This window comes from Rhinolophus sinicus, chromosome 17, assembly GCF_057876585.1.
Source record: "Rhinolophus sinicus isolate RSI-liver-muscle chromosome 17, RSI-T2T, whole genome shotgun sequence".
Taxonomy (NCBI): domain Eukaryota; kingdom Metazoa; phylum Chordata; class Mammalia; order Chiroptera; family Rhinolophidae; genus Rhinolophus; species Rhinolophus sinicus.
The window spans coordinates 156,365,408-156,386,420 of NC_142517.1; the positions used below are offsets into that span (position 1 = coordinate 156,365,408).

General features: G+C 35.1%; 1 protein-coding gene and 1 long non-coding RNA gene across 3 annotated transcripts in view; one reads left to right on the forward strand and one right to left on the reverse strand.

Annotated features, from left to right (window-relative positions):
* LOC109445186 (uncharacterized) overlaps nucleotides 1-16,741 on the forward strand; it is a 74,804-nt gene extending 58,063 nt beyond the window's left edge. The window contains exon 3 of the long non-coding RNA XR_012497967.2: nucleotides 15,117-16,741. This is a non-coding gene — a long non-coding RNA (uncharacterized LOC109445186). The remainder of the gene's footprint in view (nucleotides 1-15,116) is intronic.
* Nucleotides 1-21,013, reverse strand: part of SCN9A (sodium voltage-gated channel alpha subunit 9) — a 128,665-nt gene that overhangs the window by 18,251 nt on the left and 89,401 nt on the right. For both annotated transcript variants that reach the window (XM_019727348.3, XM_088794490.1), the window contains 2 exons: nucleotides 9,721-9,841; nucleotides 3,428-3,582 (listed from right to left, as the gene is read on the reverse strand). In XM_019727348.3, coding sequence (XP_019582907.2) covers nucleotides 3,428-3,582; nucleotides 9,721-9,841 — 276 coding nt within the window. The remainder of the gene's footprint in view (nucleotides 1-3,427; nucleotides 3,583-9,720; nucleotides 9,842-21,013) is intronic.

Below are 21,013 nucleotides of genomic sequence, written 5' to 3' on the forward strand. Positions count from 1 at the left end.
ACAACTTAAAGGTTATGTTTCATAACAAAAACAGGAAATGAAATTCTGATGGATAAACCACTGAAATATACTACAACTAGGAGTCAGCTGACTTTCGTCTGGTTTATAGCTACTGTGTAACACTTAGTTCTAGAATTCCCACTAGTCCATGCCATTGGGTCACCAGAGGTCAAGAGAACATGGGTGCAAAACAATGCAATTGACCAGATCTCTGAAACTTACAGAGATTTTTACTTCATTTGACTCCCCGTTCATCCCTTTTCAAATGGGTAAGACATCATTTAAGACACGATTCCAGGATCAACCCCTTATATATCTTTCTCGCCCTGCACTCTCCTTCGTAGCTACCAGCGGGATTTGGATCCTTCCTTCAGCTCTTACATGCTGTGCATTGTGCATCCCCATGCCTACCACTGAGTCAGGAACACAGCAGAAGGCAAGGAAAGGTTTGCTAAATGAACAAGTGCAGTAGCTTAGTAGGGCTACAGAACATAGAAGATGATTTCTTTCCTTGAATTTTGTACAATATTTTATCATTAAAAGCTTCAGCTCTACAAATCAGTCTTATATTCATTCCATGAATGTGAGACCTTTTAATGTTTTCCAAGAACTTTTTGAAGTGACAGATGGTGATACTGTGGTATGAGCCACAAGCTCCTCAGGAAATAATTTGAATGGACTTAGAGAACTGAGCTCACTGAAGACATCTAAAATGATTGCTGACCTAAACAGATCTAAAGTATTAGAATTTTCCCTTTCAAGTTTAAACAATGTTTAAACTTCTCCATGTTGGAGAAGATGAAAGCAAAAGGGACTGTATCCTTAGCGGTTAACAGTATACTTCTGTCCAGAGTCATGGGCACGTTCCATTCTTATTCTTCCTATTCTAAGTTCTTCTATCAATACTTTAAAAATTATCCTTAGCACTTTTTGAATATTGAAGAAAACAGAGAAGTTGGGACAGAATGAGCAGATTTACTAAGATGCTAAAAGAAGGTTCCAGCAGCTGGCAGAAGTTCTGAACATCAATGGAACTGAAGTGCAAGGGGAGACTTCCACTCCTCTGTCTTTTCTTGCCTCCCTTTTCCAGGTTGTAGAGGAATCAGGAAAGCTACTCAAACAGAAACTATGGCAGTGCCTCAGTCCTTGAAATGCAAAGCTGAAAAAATCCTTGATCACAAAGAAGAAGACTGCTGTTCCTGGACCTAGGGCACAGAGCAGGACCAGTAGAAAGTCTTGGTGCTCAGAGCCAAATACCCCACCAAGTGCACCTTGCTCTGACTAGTCCCAGAGCCTGAAATTGGATTCAGCCTGCAGGGCTCCTAGCTTCTAGGACTAAGTTTGTGGATGTGGGAGCAGGGAGGCAAGGAGGTCATTATATGAGCTCCATCTGATTTGGGGTGTAGGCTTTACTGTTCCTCATTGCAGTGACCACTCATTTATTTCCGCCTGGAATGTACTCCGTTTTCTGAGGAGCCCCAACAGTGAAAAGATACAGCGGCTTTGATTTAGACCTCAGTTAACATATGGCCCTGTCATTTACTAGCTTTGGGACATTAAGCAACTTTTAAAACTCTGTGCCTAGCTCCGTCATTGGTAAAATAAGCAAAATACCAAAATCTCACAGGATTGTTTGAAAATTAAAGGAGAAAACCTGTATAAAGATCTTGAAATAGAATGACTATGTACTAAATTAGAGCTATTACTTTTTATTTATTTTATAGACAGGTATTTTAAAATCTTGAATTGGCAAACTCCCTAAGTAAAAACACCAGATTCTTGAAATGCTTCTCCCTTTTCTTCCTCACGAATCTTATGAATTTCAGTTTTGAGAGTGCCCCTCTGCAAAAATGTCCTCTTTGTTTTCAGACATTTTAAACAAGGGCTTACTCTAAACTTTTCTTTAATTTTTTATATATTCTATTTTTTTAAAATCTCAGCCACATGTGACTCAGCATGGGATTAACTTCTTTAATTATTAGAAATACAAGCTAATGTAGACATTGTCACGATTTCTACTTGTATTCCACAAGATTAGATGAGTGACACTTTGCTCACTCATCTTGTGTTTTTGAGAGAGGAGACTTTTAGGAAAGGCGATCTCCTGTCGGCCCTGAGTGTCCCTGAGTGTTTTGGTGGGTATGCCAAGAATGCAAGGCCCTGACTGCTCTTTATCCAGGCCATTTCTCAGGGTTGTTTTTGCAACAAGCAACCATGAGAGATAAGACAGTGTCTCCCTGTGGAACAAAGAACAAGGCTGCTTACTTCTTACTTAAGAGGATGGGTTCCGTAAGCTCAGTGCTGCTCAACTCTGATGCTAACACACTGTGAGCACAATGTTCATTTAACTCCATGCTATGACCCCATGTGACTTGGGGACAAAGGCGATCAACACAAACATGTTGAAGATCATGCTGCTCTTGGAGCCATGAATAATAAAGTCCTGTGTCTCTGACTCGAACGTCTCATATCTTCCACCAGGATCCATGAAACAGTAACAGGTTAATTTCTTATAAGTAGGGTAAAATGAAATCCCAGATTTACGAGAACTGTCTATGAGGCAATTTATAAAGTTGTTGAGTATTCTGTTTTTAGTATAATGGAATTTCCAGTGGTATCTCTAGGTGGAACTGGGTTTCCAATGGCTCATCTCTGTTTAGTGTCAGCAGGAAAGAAAAGCACATCAGAAAAGGCTCAGGGAGCTTGTAACTTGCCCAGATCCCTTTCAACTCTCACATAAGGTAGCTGATATACGTGCAAGAGTGAGAAACTTGTCCCATTCTCACCCTAAAACTACAGCCTATTTTTCCTTATAAGATGTAAGATGTTTATAAACTGACACTGCAAAATTTTGTCCCAGTATCTCTGGCTACCACTTTCCTCCCTGTATTTGCTCTTCCTCCCTTGACACTTCCTTCAGTTTGGCAACTTTTAAGTTCCTGTATATGTGATGCTGTTTCATGCTTCCTTACCATTGTACACTTGTTCCCGTCAGCCCACTTTGCATGGCTGGAAAATTACTATTAATCTTTCTGGATCTTGCAGAATATCATCTACCTTTCTGAAATCCCAAGCAGACAACTGTTCTTGCTACAGAGCTTTATCAAGTATATTCTTCACTTACCAACACATCCCAGTTCTGGAATCACTTGTGCCTCTCTCTTCCTCAATGCTCTCTGAGCTCCTTGAGAAAAGTACCTGGGTCTTACCCATCTTTGCATTCAAGAATGCATTCAAGGGCAGCAAGAATAATGCCTGGATGCAACGGTGCTCAGTTAATATTTACTGAGCTAAACTAAAAATTTATCCTTGGTACTAATCACAGGGAATAACTATTAGATAAAACAACTTGTCAAGATACTTTTATCTTCCAACTCATTTATTAAAGGTACTGACAATTTATTTCATTAGGTGTCAGATCACTTACCAGAGCACCACTGCTGAGCAGGATCATGAGAACAATAAAACTTTCAAACCAATTGTGCTCAACTATCCTGTAGCAGGTTTTCCTGATGTTCCACCAGATTCTTCCCTTCCCTGATTCTATGTTAACTTGGCAACATGGGAACCTCCGTACACAACCTGGCAAGAAAGATATGTATGTAAAATCTTGATAGTCAGAATTTTAAAAATGTTTAAAATGCACTATTGAATACAAAACTTTTCCCATAATAGTCCCTCAACCATATAATTTCTAACACTTACAACTTCTAACACTGCAGCTTCAAATAGATTCAACTTGGGTGCCACCTTCTCTTATCTCCTCACTCTCCATGGTGTTTCCTTAATACTTGTCAGTTATTTCTAACTTAGAATATATTCTTGTTTTCTATACTTCCCAGATTTCTCAGCAATCTCTCTACAGTGTTTAAACCACTTATTTTTTTTTTATTACTGCGATCCTAACCCGATACACAATGAGCACTAGATAATTACGTAATGAATAAGTGAATGAACTAAAATCTGAGGATAAAAATGCATTCCACGGTCCTCTTTGCTTAAAGTAAAGTTTCCTTGATGTGGATCTAGTCTGCAATCTGGTCCTGCTTCAACTCCTGTATAAAAAACCCTTCAAGAAACACCACTGTAAGTAATAGTAAAAAAATTAGTGGAAGGTCCTAAAATCAAGTTTAAAAAAAATAGATCTTGATGAGAAGATGCAGATGAAATTATTTCGAGTACTCTAAGTTAGAATCAAATCTGACATTGAAATCCTAGGTGTAAAACATACGAAAAATTGAGGAACATTTTATTTATTTATTTTTTAGATTTATTCATTTATTTCTCCATAAAAGAGTAACTGAGAATCTTCTATGTACTCTAATGTGTACATAGATTCCTCTCCTAAAGAAATTTATTTTTGGTTTTGGTTAGGCAGATAGATATAGAAATAAATGACTATAACTGGATAAGGCAACTATAATGACACATATGCAGGGGTTATTTTGGTAGCACTGAAGTAGTCCACCTAGCCAGGCTTATTGGTGAAGAGGAGAGATCACAAGAGGATGCCTAGAAGAGGTGGAGCCTTAAATGAATTAAAGTCTGAGCCAAAAAGGGTTTGGGTGGAATTTCAGGCTAAGAGATGGTAAAATATGTTATGCAAAGGAGTTCTAAGTAATTCAGAATTGTGATGAAAGCAGTGTACACAAGAGGCAATGGTGAGAAATAAGGTTAGAGAAATTGGTCAGATTATGGAAAGCATTTTCCCCCACCTTAAGTGATTTGGTCTATATCCTATAAACATTGAGGAGTAAGTGAAGGACTGTAAGCAGTGAATGATATAGGCAGATTGCAATTTAAATGGAAGTCTCCAACAGTTGTGTCCCCAACAGTTGTGTGGAGGATTATTTAGAACAGAAAAAAAAAAAAGACGGGTGGAGGTGAAGAAAGACCCAGAGCCAGAAATCCATTTAGGATTCTGGTTCAGCAACCCTAACAAGAAGAATAGATTAAGGTAATAGGAACCAGAGCATGATAAGATTCAAGACACATTTGGCAGGTAAAATCAGTAGGACTCGGTGACTGAATGGATATGCGTATAAGAGAAAAGGAGAAGCCCAGAATGATGGGGTGGATGTGACCAATGAAACAAAGACTATAGGAAAAGGAGCTGCTTGGGAGATAATGAGTCTGACATGCTGGTGACCCTTCTAGATATCAATACCTGGAGGTGTGAAACTGAAGCTCGGGCTAGAAAATAATATCTAGGAATCATTAGCATATATGTGTCAGCTGAGCTCAGGACAGTTTTTGAGGTCATACAAAAAAGGTATTTACTGTGAAGAGAGAGAACGGTGAAATCTGCAATATTCTGGAACAGCCATAACAAGGGACAGAATTCAGTGGTGTGCTGGAGCCAGCTCACACCAGCTCTTGATAAGTCATTATTAAATTGTCAGGTAATTTTGCTAGCCTATTGTTAAATGCAGCCATTATAAAAATTAAATTGTATAAACTTAAAATGAGTTACTTAAGAAAGTCATAAATAGTAAAAACATATCACTTTACTACATTTTACTATTATCTATGCTCTTGAGCACATTTCTGTATTCTATCTGGTGGTGGAAATTTGTTATACTGTTGAGTTACTGTGCATCTCTTCTTAGTTCCACATTTAGTGAAATCACACCAGTAGTTTGAAATCAGCCACAGTGGGGAATCTTTACACTATAAAAGTCATCAAATGCTACAAATCAGCGTTTGTTGATTTTTCTAGAGTAGACTTAAGAAAGTGATTGAAAAAAATGTTAAACAGATAAAACAGTACATGTCATGTCCGTAGCCATTACACTGTGAATAGCACAAAAACTGAAGAAATATTTTTCATTATTCAAAATCTATTATCTGATTCAGCAAAGATTTGCTTACATCATTGATGAGTGAGTGAAGTTGTGACATAGAGCTTCTTTGTTTCACTTTCACTTTACTGATGAACATCATTGAAAATACCAACCAACTTTCAGTTTAAAACTATGCTTGTTCATCAGTTGCAATCCTTGGTTGTCTATAAATACAAAATTTTGGCAAAATTCAACAAAAACATTCTGTAAGGATCAAGGAGCCGTATGGAATGCACACTTAAGAGTGTTTATATTATTATTTGTAAATTGAGGGCCATATCTTTTATATCAGTGAAATTTATAATAAACTGATGTGCATATACAAGCTGTCTTTTTCTTGTAGAGGTAATGATTAAACATTTACCTGCACACCACTGGGGAAGGTGGAAGAAGAGAAAACCTTGACGGAGAAGCAAACAGAGTAAGAGAGGGAGAGATGCACAGGAGGCAGCAATAAAAGAGAAGTCAGGGAGTAAAACGTTTCAGGAAAGACTGCTGAACAAGAGCCATGACCAAGGAAGGCCCAGAAAAATAATGATTGAAAATTTAAAAATTAGATTTAAAAAATTAAAGTTGATTAAATAATATTTATCTAGAATTATTTGGAAGAAAAGGAAGGATTTTAAAAAGAGGAATTATAATTAATTTATCTCTTAAAAATTTTAGATAAAAAAACCTCATTTGAAAGGAAGGCAGAAGGTGGGAGAGCACTTTTTAGATACTTGTTTCAGAAGTTTGAAATTAGGTATTTAACTACAATTAATTTTGTTTTCTACAAAACAAACTATATTTCATAAAAACTATTGAACCTATCAAGTAATAACTTCATGTAGTCATACACTGCATGTCCTAAAACAAAAAAACACTAGAATTCTCTTGATGAACTACATGTTTTAGACAATGTTTTGTTATGGCTTCTTTCATGATTCGATTCTGTAGTGAATATGACTCACTGAATATAAGGGATCTCCTAGCACTTCAACTTCCAGCTTCATAGAAATGCAGCAGCTACGTATTTTCCCTTAAGTCTCCCGTGTTTTTGCTATCGTGTATAGTTTATGTATTCCTGTCCTTTCTTCCCAGAAGCTTCTAAGTTCCCAGAAGGCTAAAACTATGCCTGCTATGCCCTTTCTTTCTTCTCACAGTACTTACTGTATTCCTATACAGCTTAATATGCTGTGTATAGTTGACTGAAAAGACATAATACCCCCAAAAAATGAGTTCTGAAATCATCCAAGCATTAATCATAATCTGAAAGGTCTCATCTCTGTGTATTCTAGAATTTATACAAAGATTGGATGAATAAAAAAACAAACAGAATAAATGGAAAATACACATCTGATGACTTCATTTATCCAATGTTAATTACAGTTAACATGATCTCAGATCTGAACAAATTTATATTCATTGTATTTAAAATAATTATATTTCATATACATTTAGTAAAGAGAAAATATTTTATAAAATGATATGCAAAAATAGTAAAAGGATAGGGCCAAAAATTGACTCCCACATAATCTCTTTCAGGGCAAAAGAAAACACCAGAAAGGGTGCAAAAACTTACGATGGAATTTGTTTTTATATTAACTTAATGCTTGAGACTTTTGAATTTATCTTTAACTTAAAAACAAAGATCTCGTGTAGAACAGAATCTACGTGCCTCAAGTATAATTACCAGAGGAGAAAGTTACCCCTTTTGTTAAGAAGATTTTACTATCTGGGATTTATTTTTGTCAGTCTTATAGTTGAAGAAAAATGTTCTTATGATTGAGGCAAGAAAAAGCATTATACATTCTAATTAGAAAAGTAGGTAAGTTTTTTATCTGAGATGAAGGTTCCTAAATATTGCCCTCAGGATTTATCACACCTCAGAGAGTTTCCGTCTCTTATTTTGAGGTGGGAGTGCTCAACCACTTGTCTGGCTTTTATGCGAAGGCATATCCCAGGAGTTTTTCAACCTACCTGGTTAGCAACATTATCACTTCTCCTTTTTAAAAAAGACTATTAATTAAATGTAAACATAACAGAGAAGCTCTCAAACATTTTAATAGGTCCCCGTGGATAAATAATATTTCTATCAATTGGGTGATATACTTGTTTGCTTCTCCGACAAAATTAGATTTGGCTTGTATTAAAAGAAAATCCATGCACTTATTCTAATTTATAGATATCATTATTTGCCAGTCATTTTGTTTACTGCCTGAGTGTTATAGGAGGCTGAGAAAATCTTGAAGAATGAAAGCACATCAATTAATTTCTATAAAAAAATCCTGATGCTGAGTTTAAGCCCATGAATAGATATTGAGTCATTAGCATAGACGCTATCATAACTTCTATATAGAATTGTTAACAAAATACTTTAAAAACAAAAAGGAAAGTAGGAGAAGGAAATAGAAGGCACTGTGCTAATTAATTTATAAGTGTTACCCCATTTAATCTCCTCAACCTCTCTGTAATATGGATGTGGTTGCTATACCCATTTTACAGACGAGGTATCTGAGGTAAAAGATTTTAAAACACATTAAAGTTTTCACAGGGAGTTAGCAGTAGGCCAATTAGAACTCATGTTTAACACGCTTCAAATCTTGTGCTCTGTATCATTGTATTATGCTGCAACCCTACTCTAGGTTTGTGTTTTTAATTACATGACACAATACTTGCCTAGAAACTATTGCAGACTTTTCTAGGTCAAGTTCAAATTTTCTACTTTGAATAAAACCCTGGAAGAATTCAATGAATAGTAATAAATTCAGTTACGCAGAAAATGAAAAGGCCTATGAAAGGAGTTACTGTTAGAAAAGAATCTATGAGGGCCAAAGGCAAAAAGTCTTTACATGCCAAGTTAAGGACTTCAGGTTTTATGCTATCGACCACTCGTTCTCAAATTTTAGCATGCATCAGAGTACGCTGGAGGACTTGCATCCTATCCTCAGAGTTTCTGATCAACTTGCATTTTCTATGATCAACTTGTGGCTAGAAAGAAAGAGATTAGGACTGTCTCCAAGTCTAGCTTGAGAGGCATGATAGATCAGGATGTCACTAAATGAGATAAAGACTGAAGGAAGCTGTAGATTATATGGGGATAACCCGCTAAAGTTTATTTTAAACTTATGAAACTTGAGATGTTTAAAGGCAGCAGGTGGAGATGACCAGTGGGGAGTGATAGGCAGTTCCGGAACTCAGGAGTGAGGGCAGGAGTAAAGATAATGATTTCAAAGTCAACAACACAGAGATGGTTCTTCAAGCTATAGACATGGATGAAAGCCCTTAGGGCTAGAGACTGTGACAAGGTAAGCTAACCAAGCATCAAAATGTGGAGGAAAACATTATTTAAGGGATGTGCATAAAACTCGTCACTAAAAGAAGTAAGGGAAGAAACTCAGAACTCTCAGAGATGTAAAAGAAGAATGCAGAAACAGGGTGGGCTCTGAAATGAAGGGAATGAATAATTTTGAGACAGACGGTGGTCAAAACAGCATCAAATGATTTACTGAGAGTTAGTGAGTAGCTTTAACTTTTGATGAAAAGGACAAGAGTACCATCTATCCCATTAAATTTTATCCTAGTGGTTCCATGGAGCTGGGATCATGAATTAAGGCTCTAAAATGAGAAATATGAACATCCTACTGTAAGTAGAGTGCATTAGAGTATAGTACACTGTCACTGAAAATTATTGTTAGTAGAGCATCACAAGTATGCAAATGGCAACTTAGAAAGCTCCAATGACTTGCCCTTGGTCATAGAGCCATGACTGACTCATCATGGAATGGAGTCTTCTGACTTTTTACTAAGCAACCCCCAGTAAGAATTAGGTTTTAAGATAAAACCTAAGACACTAATAAATGAATGAGAATCAAGGGCTTGACTTTTCTCTTACCATCTGTAAAACAGGCCTCTGGCTCATCTGAATTTATAGGTTCAGCCTCCGCTTCTTCTCCTTCTCCTGGCACAGGGTTATCAATTGTGCTGCACTCAGAGGAACTCAGTTGGTTCAGTCTCTAAAAAGAAATTCACCGTCCCACCGGATAGTCATTTAGAGTTCATTCAAATCTTGAATTGAAGCCACATTTAATAATCAGAGTCATGCAAAGTGTTATGAAAAAAGATTAACAGTATGATGGCCATAAAAAATGTATAAACACACATTGAGGTCAAGTAACCTTACAGTGCATCTATACTTGATCTATCTACACATCCCGTGAAAAATAAATTTTATTATTTTTATTATGCTACAAGTAAGTAATTAGACAGAATAGCGTAAGGTAATATTTTGATGTAAACTATAACATTTGCAAAGTATTGGCCACATTTTTGTTATTTTCCATATTTAACCTAAATTTGTTTACATCAGTAATTATTATTTTAGGACAACCAAGACCCTAACAGCAGTAACATGCAAGTTCCAAATTGCCAACGCCTGATCATTGAAAGGTCAGATCTGACAGTTGGCAGAAAAAACTTGTTGATATTTAAAATTAAAAAAAGAAATTAGTATCAGATGAAATCCAAACATACTTCTTCTAATACCTCTTGGATTTAAGAATATGTATTAGGATGATATAGATAGAAGGCCTTTCATCAAGACCAAAAAAGTCAAATATACTACAATCAAAACTCCAAAAAAACATAGTAATCATTTCATCCAACACCACCCATTTTAGAATAAAATTTCAGGATATAGTAGAAAAGATCATAAAGTATTATTTACAATGTCAAGAGATAGTGGCTACTAAAGTGAGTACCACATGCAAACTCTGAAACAAAGATTCAATGAAATTAAACATGGCAGACTATTAACACATGAGAGGAATGAATTCACTGTTATTATGATCATATTATTGATCATAACACAGACATATTTTTCCAGCCAAGAACTTTATGATCAATATGTTTACACACATACACAGAAATGTTTGGAAAAAAAATTCATACAGCGACAGTAGCAAAATTCGCAATTTTTCCTAAATTGTTTTATAAGGGGTAAAACAGCACATCAATGAAGAGCTTATTTTTCATTCTCAATTGCTAAATGACATGTGAATATTGAAAACTACTAGTTATTACAGCACATACTTCTCTTATTAAGATCAGCTTTACTTTTGTTTAGAATAGTTAAAACAAATGCAAGTGCTAAAAATCATCAAATACCCATTTTAGTTCAATTGATTCTTCAATCTATTAATATGTATTAATATCATAGGCTCAATCTAAAATATTAATTTTTAGAGATTGACTTGAAAGCTAAAAGTGTTCCATATGGGTACCACATTAAAATTTTTAATTCAAATCAGTATTGCCCATCTTTTAATTTTGTAGCTTAATTTTACAACTGATAACTCTAATGAGGGTCCTGAGTCATTAAGGACTAACATCATAAAGCTCAGAATAAAGGACTAAAGGTCCTCTAGAGAGGAATTCCACAGATAGCTACGATGCTTTGTGTAAGAGTCCCACGTTTTCTAACTTTACCATTTTAATATGGGACAACTTGAATTTTAAATATTCTTTTCTGGCTTAGAACCAAAATACACTTTAATTTCCCTTGCAGTTGTAAGGACCTATTTAGAGAAATGCACAGATCCCCTCATCTGTAGGTTGGAAAGAGAAAAGCTATGCAAAACTCCTGTGCTGAGAAAACAGCTATTTGGAGTTGCTGTCTAGGCATTTTACAGTGTGACAACCCTCCGCGCACTCAGAGTCTGGACATTTAATTAGGATTAGGATTCCTGCTCCACGTTCCCATTCTGATTTTCCAGGGGCACCTTTTAAAACAACCACTTCAAGTTGAGCCTGTGAAAGTTTGTGACCTCTGCCCCAACCACCTTGTAAGTAATAGGTGTTTGCTACCCTGCTCTCTTATCTCCTGTTCACTCTATTTTTTTAAAAAATATATTATTTTTTTATTTTTCCATTACAGTTGACATACAATATTCTCCTGTTGGCTCTTGACCTGGGATGGAGGGCTGCCCTTCCCCCAGTTCATTGTCCTGCACCCCCCCCCCCCATTTCTGGGATTTGTAAGTAATACATTTTGTGACTTTATAGAAAAACATCTTTTTTAATTACCTTTTGTAGCCTTTTAAAATTGGAGATCACCTCTGATATGATAATTTGTATTTTTCATCTTGAGTGTAATGATATTTCATTTCTTTACATGATTTAGTTTTCTGAGCCCCTCAGGGTCCCTACAATCCTTTTCTATTCTCTCTGAAATTTCTCAAGGTTCATTTAAAGTTTTAAAATGGTAATGACCCACTAAATAACAGTATCTAAAAAAATAAAAAGTCCCAATTTGAAAGTACTCCATATATCCTTCGTCAATAAAATTCAATACTTTTTCCCTGTTATTCTAGATTTTCATTTTACTTCCATTCAATTTACCAGAAAATTGTTAGTGTATTTACTAGTTATAATAAATTCTTAGATTGTATTAGATTTATGGGAAACTAAAGCTCCAGCACTTTTTCAAATAAAGGGCAAGAAAATGGAATTTTTCCTTTCCTAATGTTCTTTGCTCATTGTTACCAGAGAAACTGGGTAGGCTTTTTGGGAACAGCTGTTCATTCAGCAGGAAATCTACTTAACAGTTCCATCACATGTCAACACGGTATATTGTATTAGATGTTGGAGAAACAGTGAGGTCAAATCTCAGCCACCACCAGGAAAATTCAAAATAAATCTAATGATTTCATCAAGAGTGCTTAGATTTCCTAGAATTTCTATCTAGGGCACTTTCTATCCAATAACATGACAACTTATGTGACTAAAAGATATGATATTGAATATAAAAATAAACGCAACAAAGTTGCTCCTATAAGAAGGTTGGACTGGTATAGGTTCTCAGCCAGATCCTACAGTATCATTTTGAAACTTCTTTCTAATGTAAAGGCAAGCAGAATTCACCAATAAGGCCTTGCACCATAAAGCAACTGACAACAGTATTCAAGGGCCTTGTGCACTAACACAAGACTGCTATTTGCAGAGAATAGATATTTAAGTAGCTGGACCACAGTGGATCAAATCAGAAAGAATGTCTTATAAACATTAAAAACAAATGTTTAAACAGTTCTACTACTGAGGACTGCTAGAAAACTGCAATAAGTGGGTAAATAAAGATTAGAATATAGGTAAGCATGAGAGCAAAATGAGAGGTAACAGTGTAGGCTCTAAAACTCAAGCTCATTAAATATTATTTATAATAAAAAAAACCCAGAATGACAAAAAACAAACGACTGCATTTGAATGATTAATGCTAACCCCTAAAACTACTCAAAATGAGGAAGTACAAGAAAAGACAAATTCCAATGAATGTAACAATTACCAGTTTTTTAAACGTGATTTCTAATATCGTAAGTACAATATAAAATGAAAATTGGCACAAATAAAATATATCTTTCCTAATCTTTACATAGGCAGCTTCTGCCAAAGAAATGTAACATACTTCAAGTCACTCTTCACAACTGAAGAATGGTCAAAGAATGGCCATTTGTCAACATGTACCTCATGTTTTCTAATAGTCGTTTGGTTAAAAAAGGAAAAAAAAAAAGTAATAGTAATTTAGGAATTAAACACGCATACATACACATATTTCTGTAAACAATATCTCAGAAATTGTGTTTTATCTCTATAGATAGTATTGTATATGTGTACATCTTTATTTAGGTTCAAGGTGGGAGGAAATTTAATATATTCTGGAATAAAATTGTTTTCTGAGAGAATATTGCCTCTAAATCACCATCAATGTGAAATAGAAAAACATGTCTTTTTATTTAGGAGCACCTTTAAAGTTAACTTCAAGTAAACTGGAACAATAATATAAGTTTAATTTGAAATTATTAGCATTATTATCCCTACTGAGTATCAATTTCAGGATAAAGTTTTGCTTTCCTCATTGTACAATGGAAAATAATACAAGCATCCCAACGATGACAGAAAAATTCAAAATATGAACTTAAATATGAAAAAAAGGGCAAGATTCTTATCAACATGGATCATCCCCAACATGGAACTATTAGAGCTGTAATTCAATAAGCTGTACAAAAATTATAACAAAATATTATATCTGCATAGTATAATTTATTTAATACTTGTTAGAAATATTAGATAAGGGAATTCATATTAACCTATTTCTAATTTTAGGGAAAGTGTTTCATAGCTTATTGACAGATTTAGTGTTCACTTTACAATATGTTCTATTTAAACCCCTTCTTGAGGATACTCCGCGTATCTCTTTATGAGGTATATACATAATCAGAAACTTATTCCCATCAGTGAAGAATATTGATTCTGGAATCAAATAAAGCATTTCAAGCCTTGTAACTCATTAGTTCCTTGGCAGGGCCTAGTAAGTTATTAACTGGCACATTTTATATATGATGAAATAAAAACCAAATGTTAATTACTGAATTGATTAAAGAAATAAAGCTATAGCTATCAGTGTGTTTAAAATCATTTCAAATCTACTCAAAGTTTGGCCTAGAAGCTGGGTACTTTGGTCTCTGTTCCCAACTTTCCAGATGTGTACTCAGGTAGTAGCTCATCTGTATGAGCCTCAATTTCCTTAGCTGTAAATGTAGGGCTAGCACTAGAATGGTCCTTTCCTGTTCTGAGATTTCATGTTTACACCTAAAATACTCTCCCTCAAGAATTGTTTCTTAATAGAGTTTTAATTTACTGAATTTAAATGTAACAATTTTTTCCAGCTTTACTGAGCTATAATTGACGTATAACATTATGTAAGTTTAAGGTGTACAATGTGATGATTTGATACATATATATTCTGAAATGTTTACTACAATAAGGTTAGTTAACACATCCTTAACACCTCACATAATCACCATTTTTTTGTTGTTGTTATAGTGGGAACAGTACAGTTTTACCCTCATAATAATGTGATAATTTAATGTGATATATACATCTATACAAATATAGGTTCAATTAGGAGGGGAAGTTGATGAGGTTTTAAGATTAAATGTTGTTTTAATGGTTTCTGCTACTTTCTGCATCTTACTTTTATAATCCATCCAATAAAAATATATAAATCATGCACTTGAAATTACCTAAGGACATGAGAGAGATATAGAAAATCATCAAGAGAATAACAAAAAATGATGGAATTGCCCCAGTGACATGCTATGTCAATTCATCTATGGAACAATTGTACATATATGTTTCTACTTTCTTGCAATGGGTCAGGCAGAAAGATTTTTGTAGCTGAAGAGCATGCATGACACTGAAAAAAATATCATATATGTATGATTTTTTTTTTTTTAGGTAACCTGTGTAAAAGTGGTCACATATGTCTCTGCCTGGTTAAAGGAACAAAGCTGCATCCTTGAACGATCCAGTTTGTTTTTACCCCTGTGAGAAGTAAGAAGGTTAGGTATGGAAATTTAGAAATGCATCATGATGAACCAGTTCAGTTAACTGATTTAAAACACTTAAAGTCACATACCTATAAGTAGAAATTAGTTATATATTTGACAATACATGCCATATGCTCATTGCAAAGCAATATATTTGAAACACAGTAATGGAGTTAAATATCCTTCAACAAAAATTTGATATAATGAACTAAACAGTTATATAATTCTGTTTTTTAGGAGATGAATTAAAATACTGTAATATGCTCAGGCTAACTTTTGCATTGTTTGTTCTTCATAAAAAAAGAAGCAAACGTTTAAAATAAGTGATTCTCAATATTGGAGTGGGGTGAGAGTAAGAATGTGCAGTTTTTAAAAGTATATTCTAAAAGCAGCATTTTTATTTACTTTTAATTATATTTATTTATTTTTGTATTTCAAACATTACAGAAAAGAGATGTTTTCGAATTTATCAAACTAAAAAGATTAAAAACAATTTAAATATGTCATACCAAAATTGTTTCTAGACACATGAAAAAATTCAAAAAGATGAAAGATTTTTCAAATAGTTTGGAGGCAATCTGCAAAAGAAATGGTCTAGGTAAAATTCTAAAGGAGTTTTTTGTTTTTGTAAGAATCTATACATAAAATATAAGATCAAATGTCAACTTCCCCTAACGGTATAATTGTAACAAAACCTTAAATCTTGCTAAGTCAAAATGCATTTCTGGTAAAATTACTTTATTTTCTAAAATGCAATAATGAGATGAAATCTAAACTGCTTTCAACTGCCTCTCTGAAGAAAAAACTTTATAAAAAAATCTGAAGAGAAAGAGACCTGAGAAGAATGTAAATGAAACCATCACATAGTAAAAGGACATCATATATTTAACCTTGATGACTATACATATTTAAAGTATTTTTATCAAATCAATAAACGGAATGCATTTAATAACAAGTAAGCACATTTAAGTTTCTCCAAAGATGATGGCTTTCAAAATTGAATACTGAATAGATGAATGGGTGGATGGATAGATAAATGAATGAGTGAATCAGATGAACAGCACGAATGTATGTTATTCTGCCTGGGATTTCCTTCTCCACCATATTCACCCAATGAATTCATCTCCATCCTTCAGGATCTGGCTCAAGTGCGACCTCCTTTCATGTGACTGCCACCTGATATAGTCCCTTATTCAATGCATCCTCGATGGACTGGCTTATTATTCTGTTACGGAATGTGCTGTGCTCCACTGTATTTTGTATTATCGAGTTAGACTATAACCTAATAAATCAGTATTAAGGAGGATTAGAAGCTGAACATGAATCAGCAAACGCACAACACCATTATAACAGGATATTTGATCCTGAATTGCAACATTACAGGGATATAATAGAAAACAATTACATTCCTACTCATTCTCTTGCCTTCCTATGATATGTATTATGATAGTTAAAGCTTGGAGTTCAAATTCAAATAGACCCCCAGAAACATTAGTGACTAATCAGCATCATTTCTTATAATATTTCAGTGTCTTAGTCATCTGTAAACATAGATTAACAATATCCACTTGCCTGGGTTATTATAAAGAGGGAAGTTATATGGTGTAGACAAAAGTGGTTAACGTGTACATTTTTCCTTGGTCTCTTTGGTGCTTTCTTCTTTTGTGTCTGCCTCTCAAGTGCTGAGTTGATCACCTGTCCTTTTACTGTCTATGGTCCCTGTAGTGTAGTGGATGCTGTGATGCACTGCCCAGATCCTCTTTTCAGGCAAACCACTCATTCCTGCTAGGAGTGCTGGCAGCTGAAGACTCACAGGAGAGATCCCCTCTGGGAATGGTCATGCAAAAGGGAGCTGACCTTACACCCCATCCGCTGGAAGAGTGGAGGGAGAGCTTGCATCTAGTGACCAACTGCTTCAGGATGAATCCACAGGGTCATCCCAGGGCCAGAGATGCTTGCAGAACATTTCAACTTCTCTCTCTCATCTTGCTTCCCTCAATTCTTACAGATGTAAAAATTTGCTCCTGGAACACTACCAAGTAAATCTCCTGTACATTTTCTCTCAGAGTTGGTTTCTCAGGGAACCTGACCTCAGACTGACTCCCTGTATAATCCCATGGCTAACATAAATTTACATACACAATTCCAACTGTCTACAATGCTGACTTCTCTTCTTAAGACCTACATTTCCAAATAGCATCACTTAATCTATCTTGCAAGTAGCTCACAATTAAAATGTCCCCAAATTAAACTGTCTTCTCTACCCTCGGTATTTTCTCCTCCCCCTGTATATTTTTTATAGCATCAACAGCTATAGTTCATAGAAAAGGTACTCAAATGTATCCCTTTGCAGTTTTTTCTGCCAGAGTGATCAAGTGAATGAAACGTTTATAAGGACTTTGCTTCTTTATGGAACATAAAGTTTTGCATAAATGTGGTTGTAGTGTTTTGAGTGACAGTCCCTTGAAGGTGGGAAATTTGATTATGTAAAATGAAAAGGTTTCATTGATCCAAGGATATCAGCTAGTTACATCATGACTTTGATACAATACTTCAAAACACTAAATAACTATTAAGTAAAGTGTCTGCATTTGGTTTGAAAAAGAATGAATTGGGGGATCCTTCTGTGAGGAAATTTTTGCACAGGATGTTTTCCTCTCTGCTGAGTATACAAGATGAGCAAATTCAGTTAAGCCAGCTTTGATAAGTGGATGCATTTATTAAAAGAGCACTAAAGATTTGGGGTATGTGATTCATGGCAAGTAAAGGAGCTTCTCTGAAAATAGTAAGAGTTTATGCTATGTAATTTAAAATCACATGTGGCTGTTATGTTTTTCAATATTTGGATAAATAAACTGGATAAATTTAATGTTTTCCCTGAAATTTACATACACTTCCATAATCAGTTCTGTAAAATGGCTTTATTTTTTTCATCTTTAAAGCAGAGAGAAGTAATCTGTAATAACTGAAAACACAGGGAGCGTCTCTTTAACCTCTAAGGAAGAACTCTCCATTTTTAAAAATTATTAATTTAGTTTTTCAGGGTTTTCAATTTGAGACTTGGCACAATTAAAAAAAAAAAAAGAAGTACACTTCTTAAGTATTTAGTTAAGCCAGACGCCAATCACATTAAATTATTGCAGCTGGAGGAAAGAATCTTTTCCTAAGCAACTGTTAGCATAGTGCCTGGAGCACAAATGTCAATAAATATTTACTGAATAAATGGCTGCATTTCATGCTTTGTTTGAGGCTCATAATAATGAAATGTTTCATCGCTAATGTAAAAATCTGTGCAGTGTGTGGTTATTGTTTGCCCCGTGCTTAGAGGGCTGCATTGTGCCTCAGGAGAAGGCTGATTCTGAGGGAGACCATCAGTTCAGTGTCTGCGTTCTGAGAAGCAGTACCAGGCATCTTGTTTTCATGGATCCACATGAGGCGACACTATGTTTTTCTCAATTCTGAGACAAACTTGATCTTCAGAAAAAAATGCTGACATTTTATTGCCAATTATTTCCTCCGAACTGTTTAAAATAGTGTACTCAACACTTCATTTGAACTTATTATCTCTTTGGTTATTTTCTGATAAGGTGTTTTATTACAGAATATTTTGACTTACAGATTTAACTGTCTATCAGGACAAGGAAACCTGCCTATCTGAGAACTGGTAGCTGATAGTAGAAGAGGACGGACATGTAATGGGAAAACAGGATACTAAGCCATAAAAAAAGCCATAACCCCCCCACCTTTTGTTGATGGGGAGGGGGAGAGAGAGGGGTTAAAGGTCAAAGATGTTCTCTCCCCTGTTCAAAACACAGATTCTTAAACTTGCAAAAGGGGAAATATCCCCAGGTCCTGAACAAAGATAATGATATCTCAAGAAATCTGGATCAAAACAAGCCAGGGATGAATGTTGGTTCATTTCCCATGGCAATTCAGTCTATCACAGTGGTCCCTAGAAATACTGCACACAAGGATTCTGAGGGTGCATCCAGGTTTAGGCAGAGAGAGTTCAAAGGATATGGCTGATAATGGAGAAAATAAAATGGAATTAAGCATTGCTAAGAAAGCCACTTAATATAATCGGAAGGCCACTAAGGAAGTGGGGCTTATGCACGTCTCATGGGTCAGTTCTCAGAAATGCTATGAAGTTCTAACCTGCTGCTAAACCCAGCTCAAGCTCAAGCCATAAACATCCTGAAACAACTGCTGTATGGACATATATGGACCTAACTTCCTCTTTGTAGTTTTTCTCTCCCTCATTTGCATATTGGAACTAACCAATCCCAGTTATCCTGGCCAACAATCCTTCATTTGCAAGGAAGACCTAAATGCACACTGCACTTGTGGTTTTTGCTTTTATAAACCCTGCCTTTCCTTGTTCTCTTCAGAGCGCCATTTGGTTGCTACCTGAATCTGCACCTCCCGGACTGCAAACCTTTTTGTTTAAATTAGTGCTTTTTGTTCTTTATTACAGCTTAAACCTCTTCTTTGGTTACCATGGCTTAGAACAGGCATTTATAACAAGCTCCTTAAGTCTGTCTTTACACACTAACATTGTGAACCACTGATCTACATCACGCGACCTCTCTTAAATTTAACCAGTAGCAAATAGCTACTCACAGTGTGCATGTGGCTACTCAATTTCATAACCATAATAAATGTTAACTGGACACTTACTCTCCAGAAGGCACTTATCTAATTAATAACATAAGTCCTTTAATATTCATGATAATTCTATCTGGCATATAAGGAAACTGAAAAAAAAAAAGAGATTTTTGTAAATTGTACAAGATCATAGAGTTAGGAAATACCAAAGCTAGTATTTAAGGCAAGTATTGTCTCTCCAGTGGCTGTATTCTTAACCATTCCTCAAGGTAGTACTTGAGAAGTAAATAACCTAAATGTAGTGAATCGGGCATTACTTTCCGTTAGGTAATCAAGATTTGCCTGTTCAGGAAAGGTTCATCAAGAACATGGCAATCGCTCATTCAAAGATGTCTCAGGCAAGACATCAGGCAAGATGGAAAAATAAGAAAGTTACAAAGGAGGGAATAAGCAATTAAAAATCTTGGAACTCAACTGAGAACTAAAGATTAGGGGAATTCGAGCAGGTAGGTAAGCATGGAAGTGTAACAGAAACACTTTAGATAAATAAAATCTGCATTGTTTAGTGGTCCAAAGTGAAAACCAAACCAAAACCAAGTCATAACTAGGAACATTTAAATCTCAAGCAACTGGAGAGAAAGACTCTGATACAGGGTTTCACAGTTGATGACAGCTTAATATTATTGATAAGCTATCTAACAAATTTCTGATAAATCTTGAACTTTTATTATTTCTTAAATCCAGCATACAGTCAAGTAGGTTTGAATATATTCAAGATGACAGACTTTGAGTAATATCTTGGAAAATTTCTTATGAGGAAGGGCAAACTTTCAAAGTCCATAATATCAAATCTTTTAGATGACAATGATGATGAATTCAATAATAAACAATATCTAACACTGTTTTAGGTCTGAACAACTCAAATGCTGTGGTAAATGGCTTAAAGAGATTATTTTATATATTCTTTATTACAGCCTATGAGGTAGTCCCAAGCTCCTGTATGTTATACCATGTAAACCACAGATATAAAAGAGAAAAAGTGTACATGTTTCTCCTGTAGCTATGACTAACATATCATGAAAAAATGATAATCAAGAATATTAGAATGAAACCATCAACTGGTCTGTAGATAGCACAGTTTAAGGATACTAAATTTCATGCTTTTTAGCATGGGTCTATGGGATAGGTGGCAGAGTAACT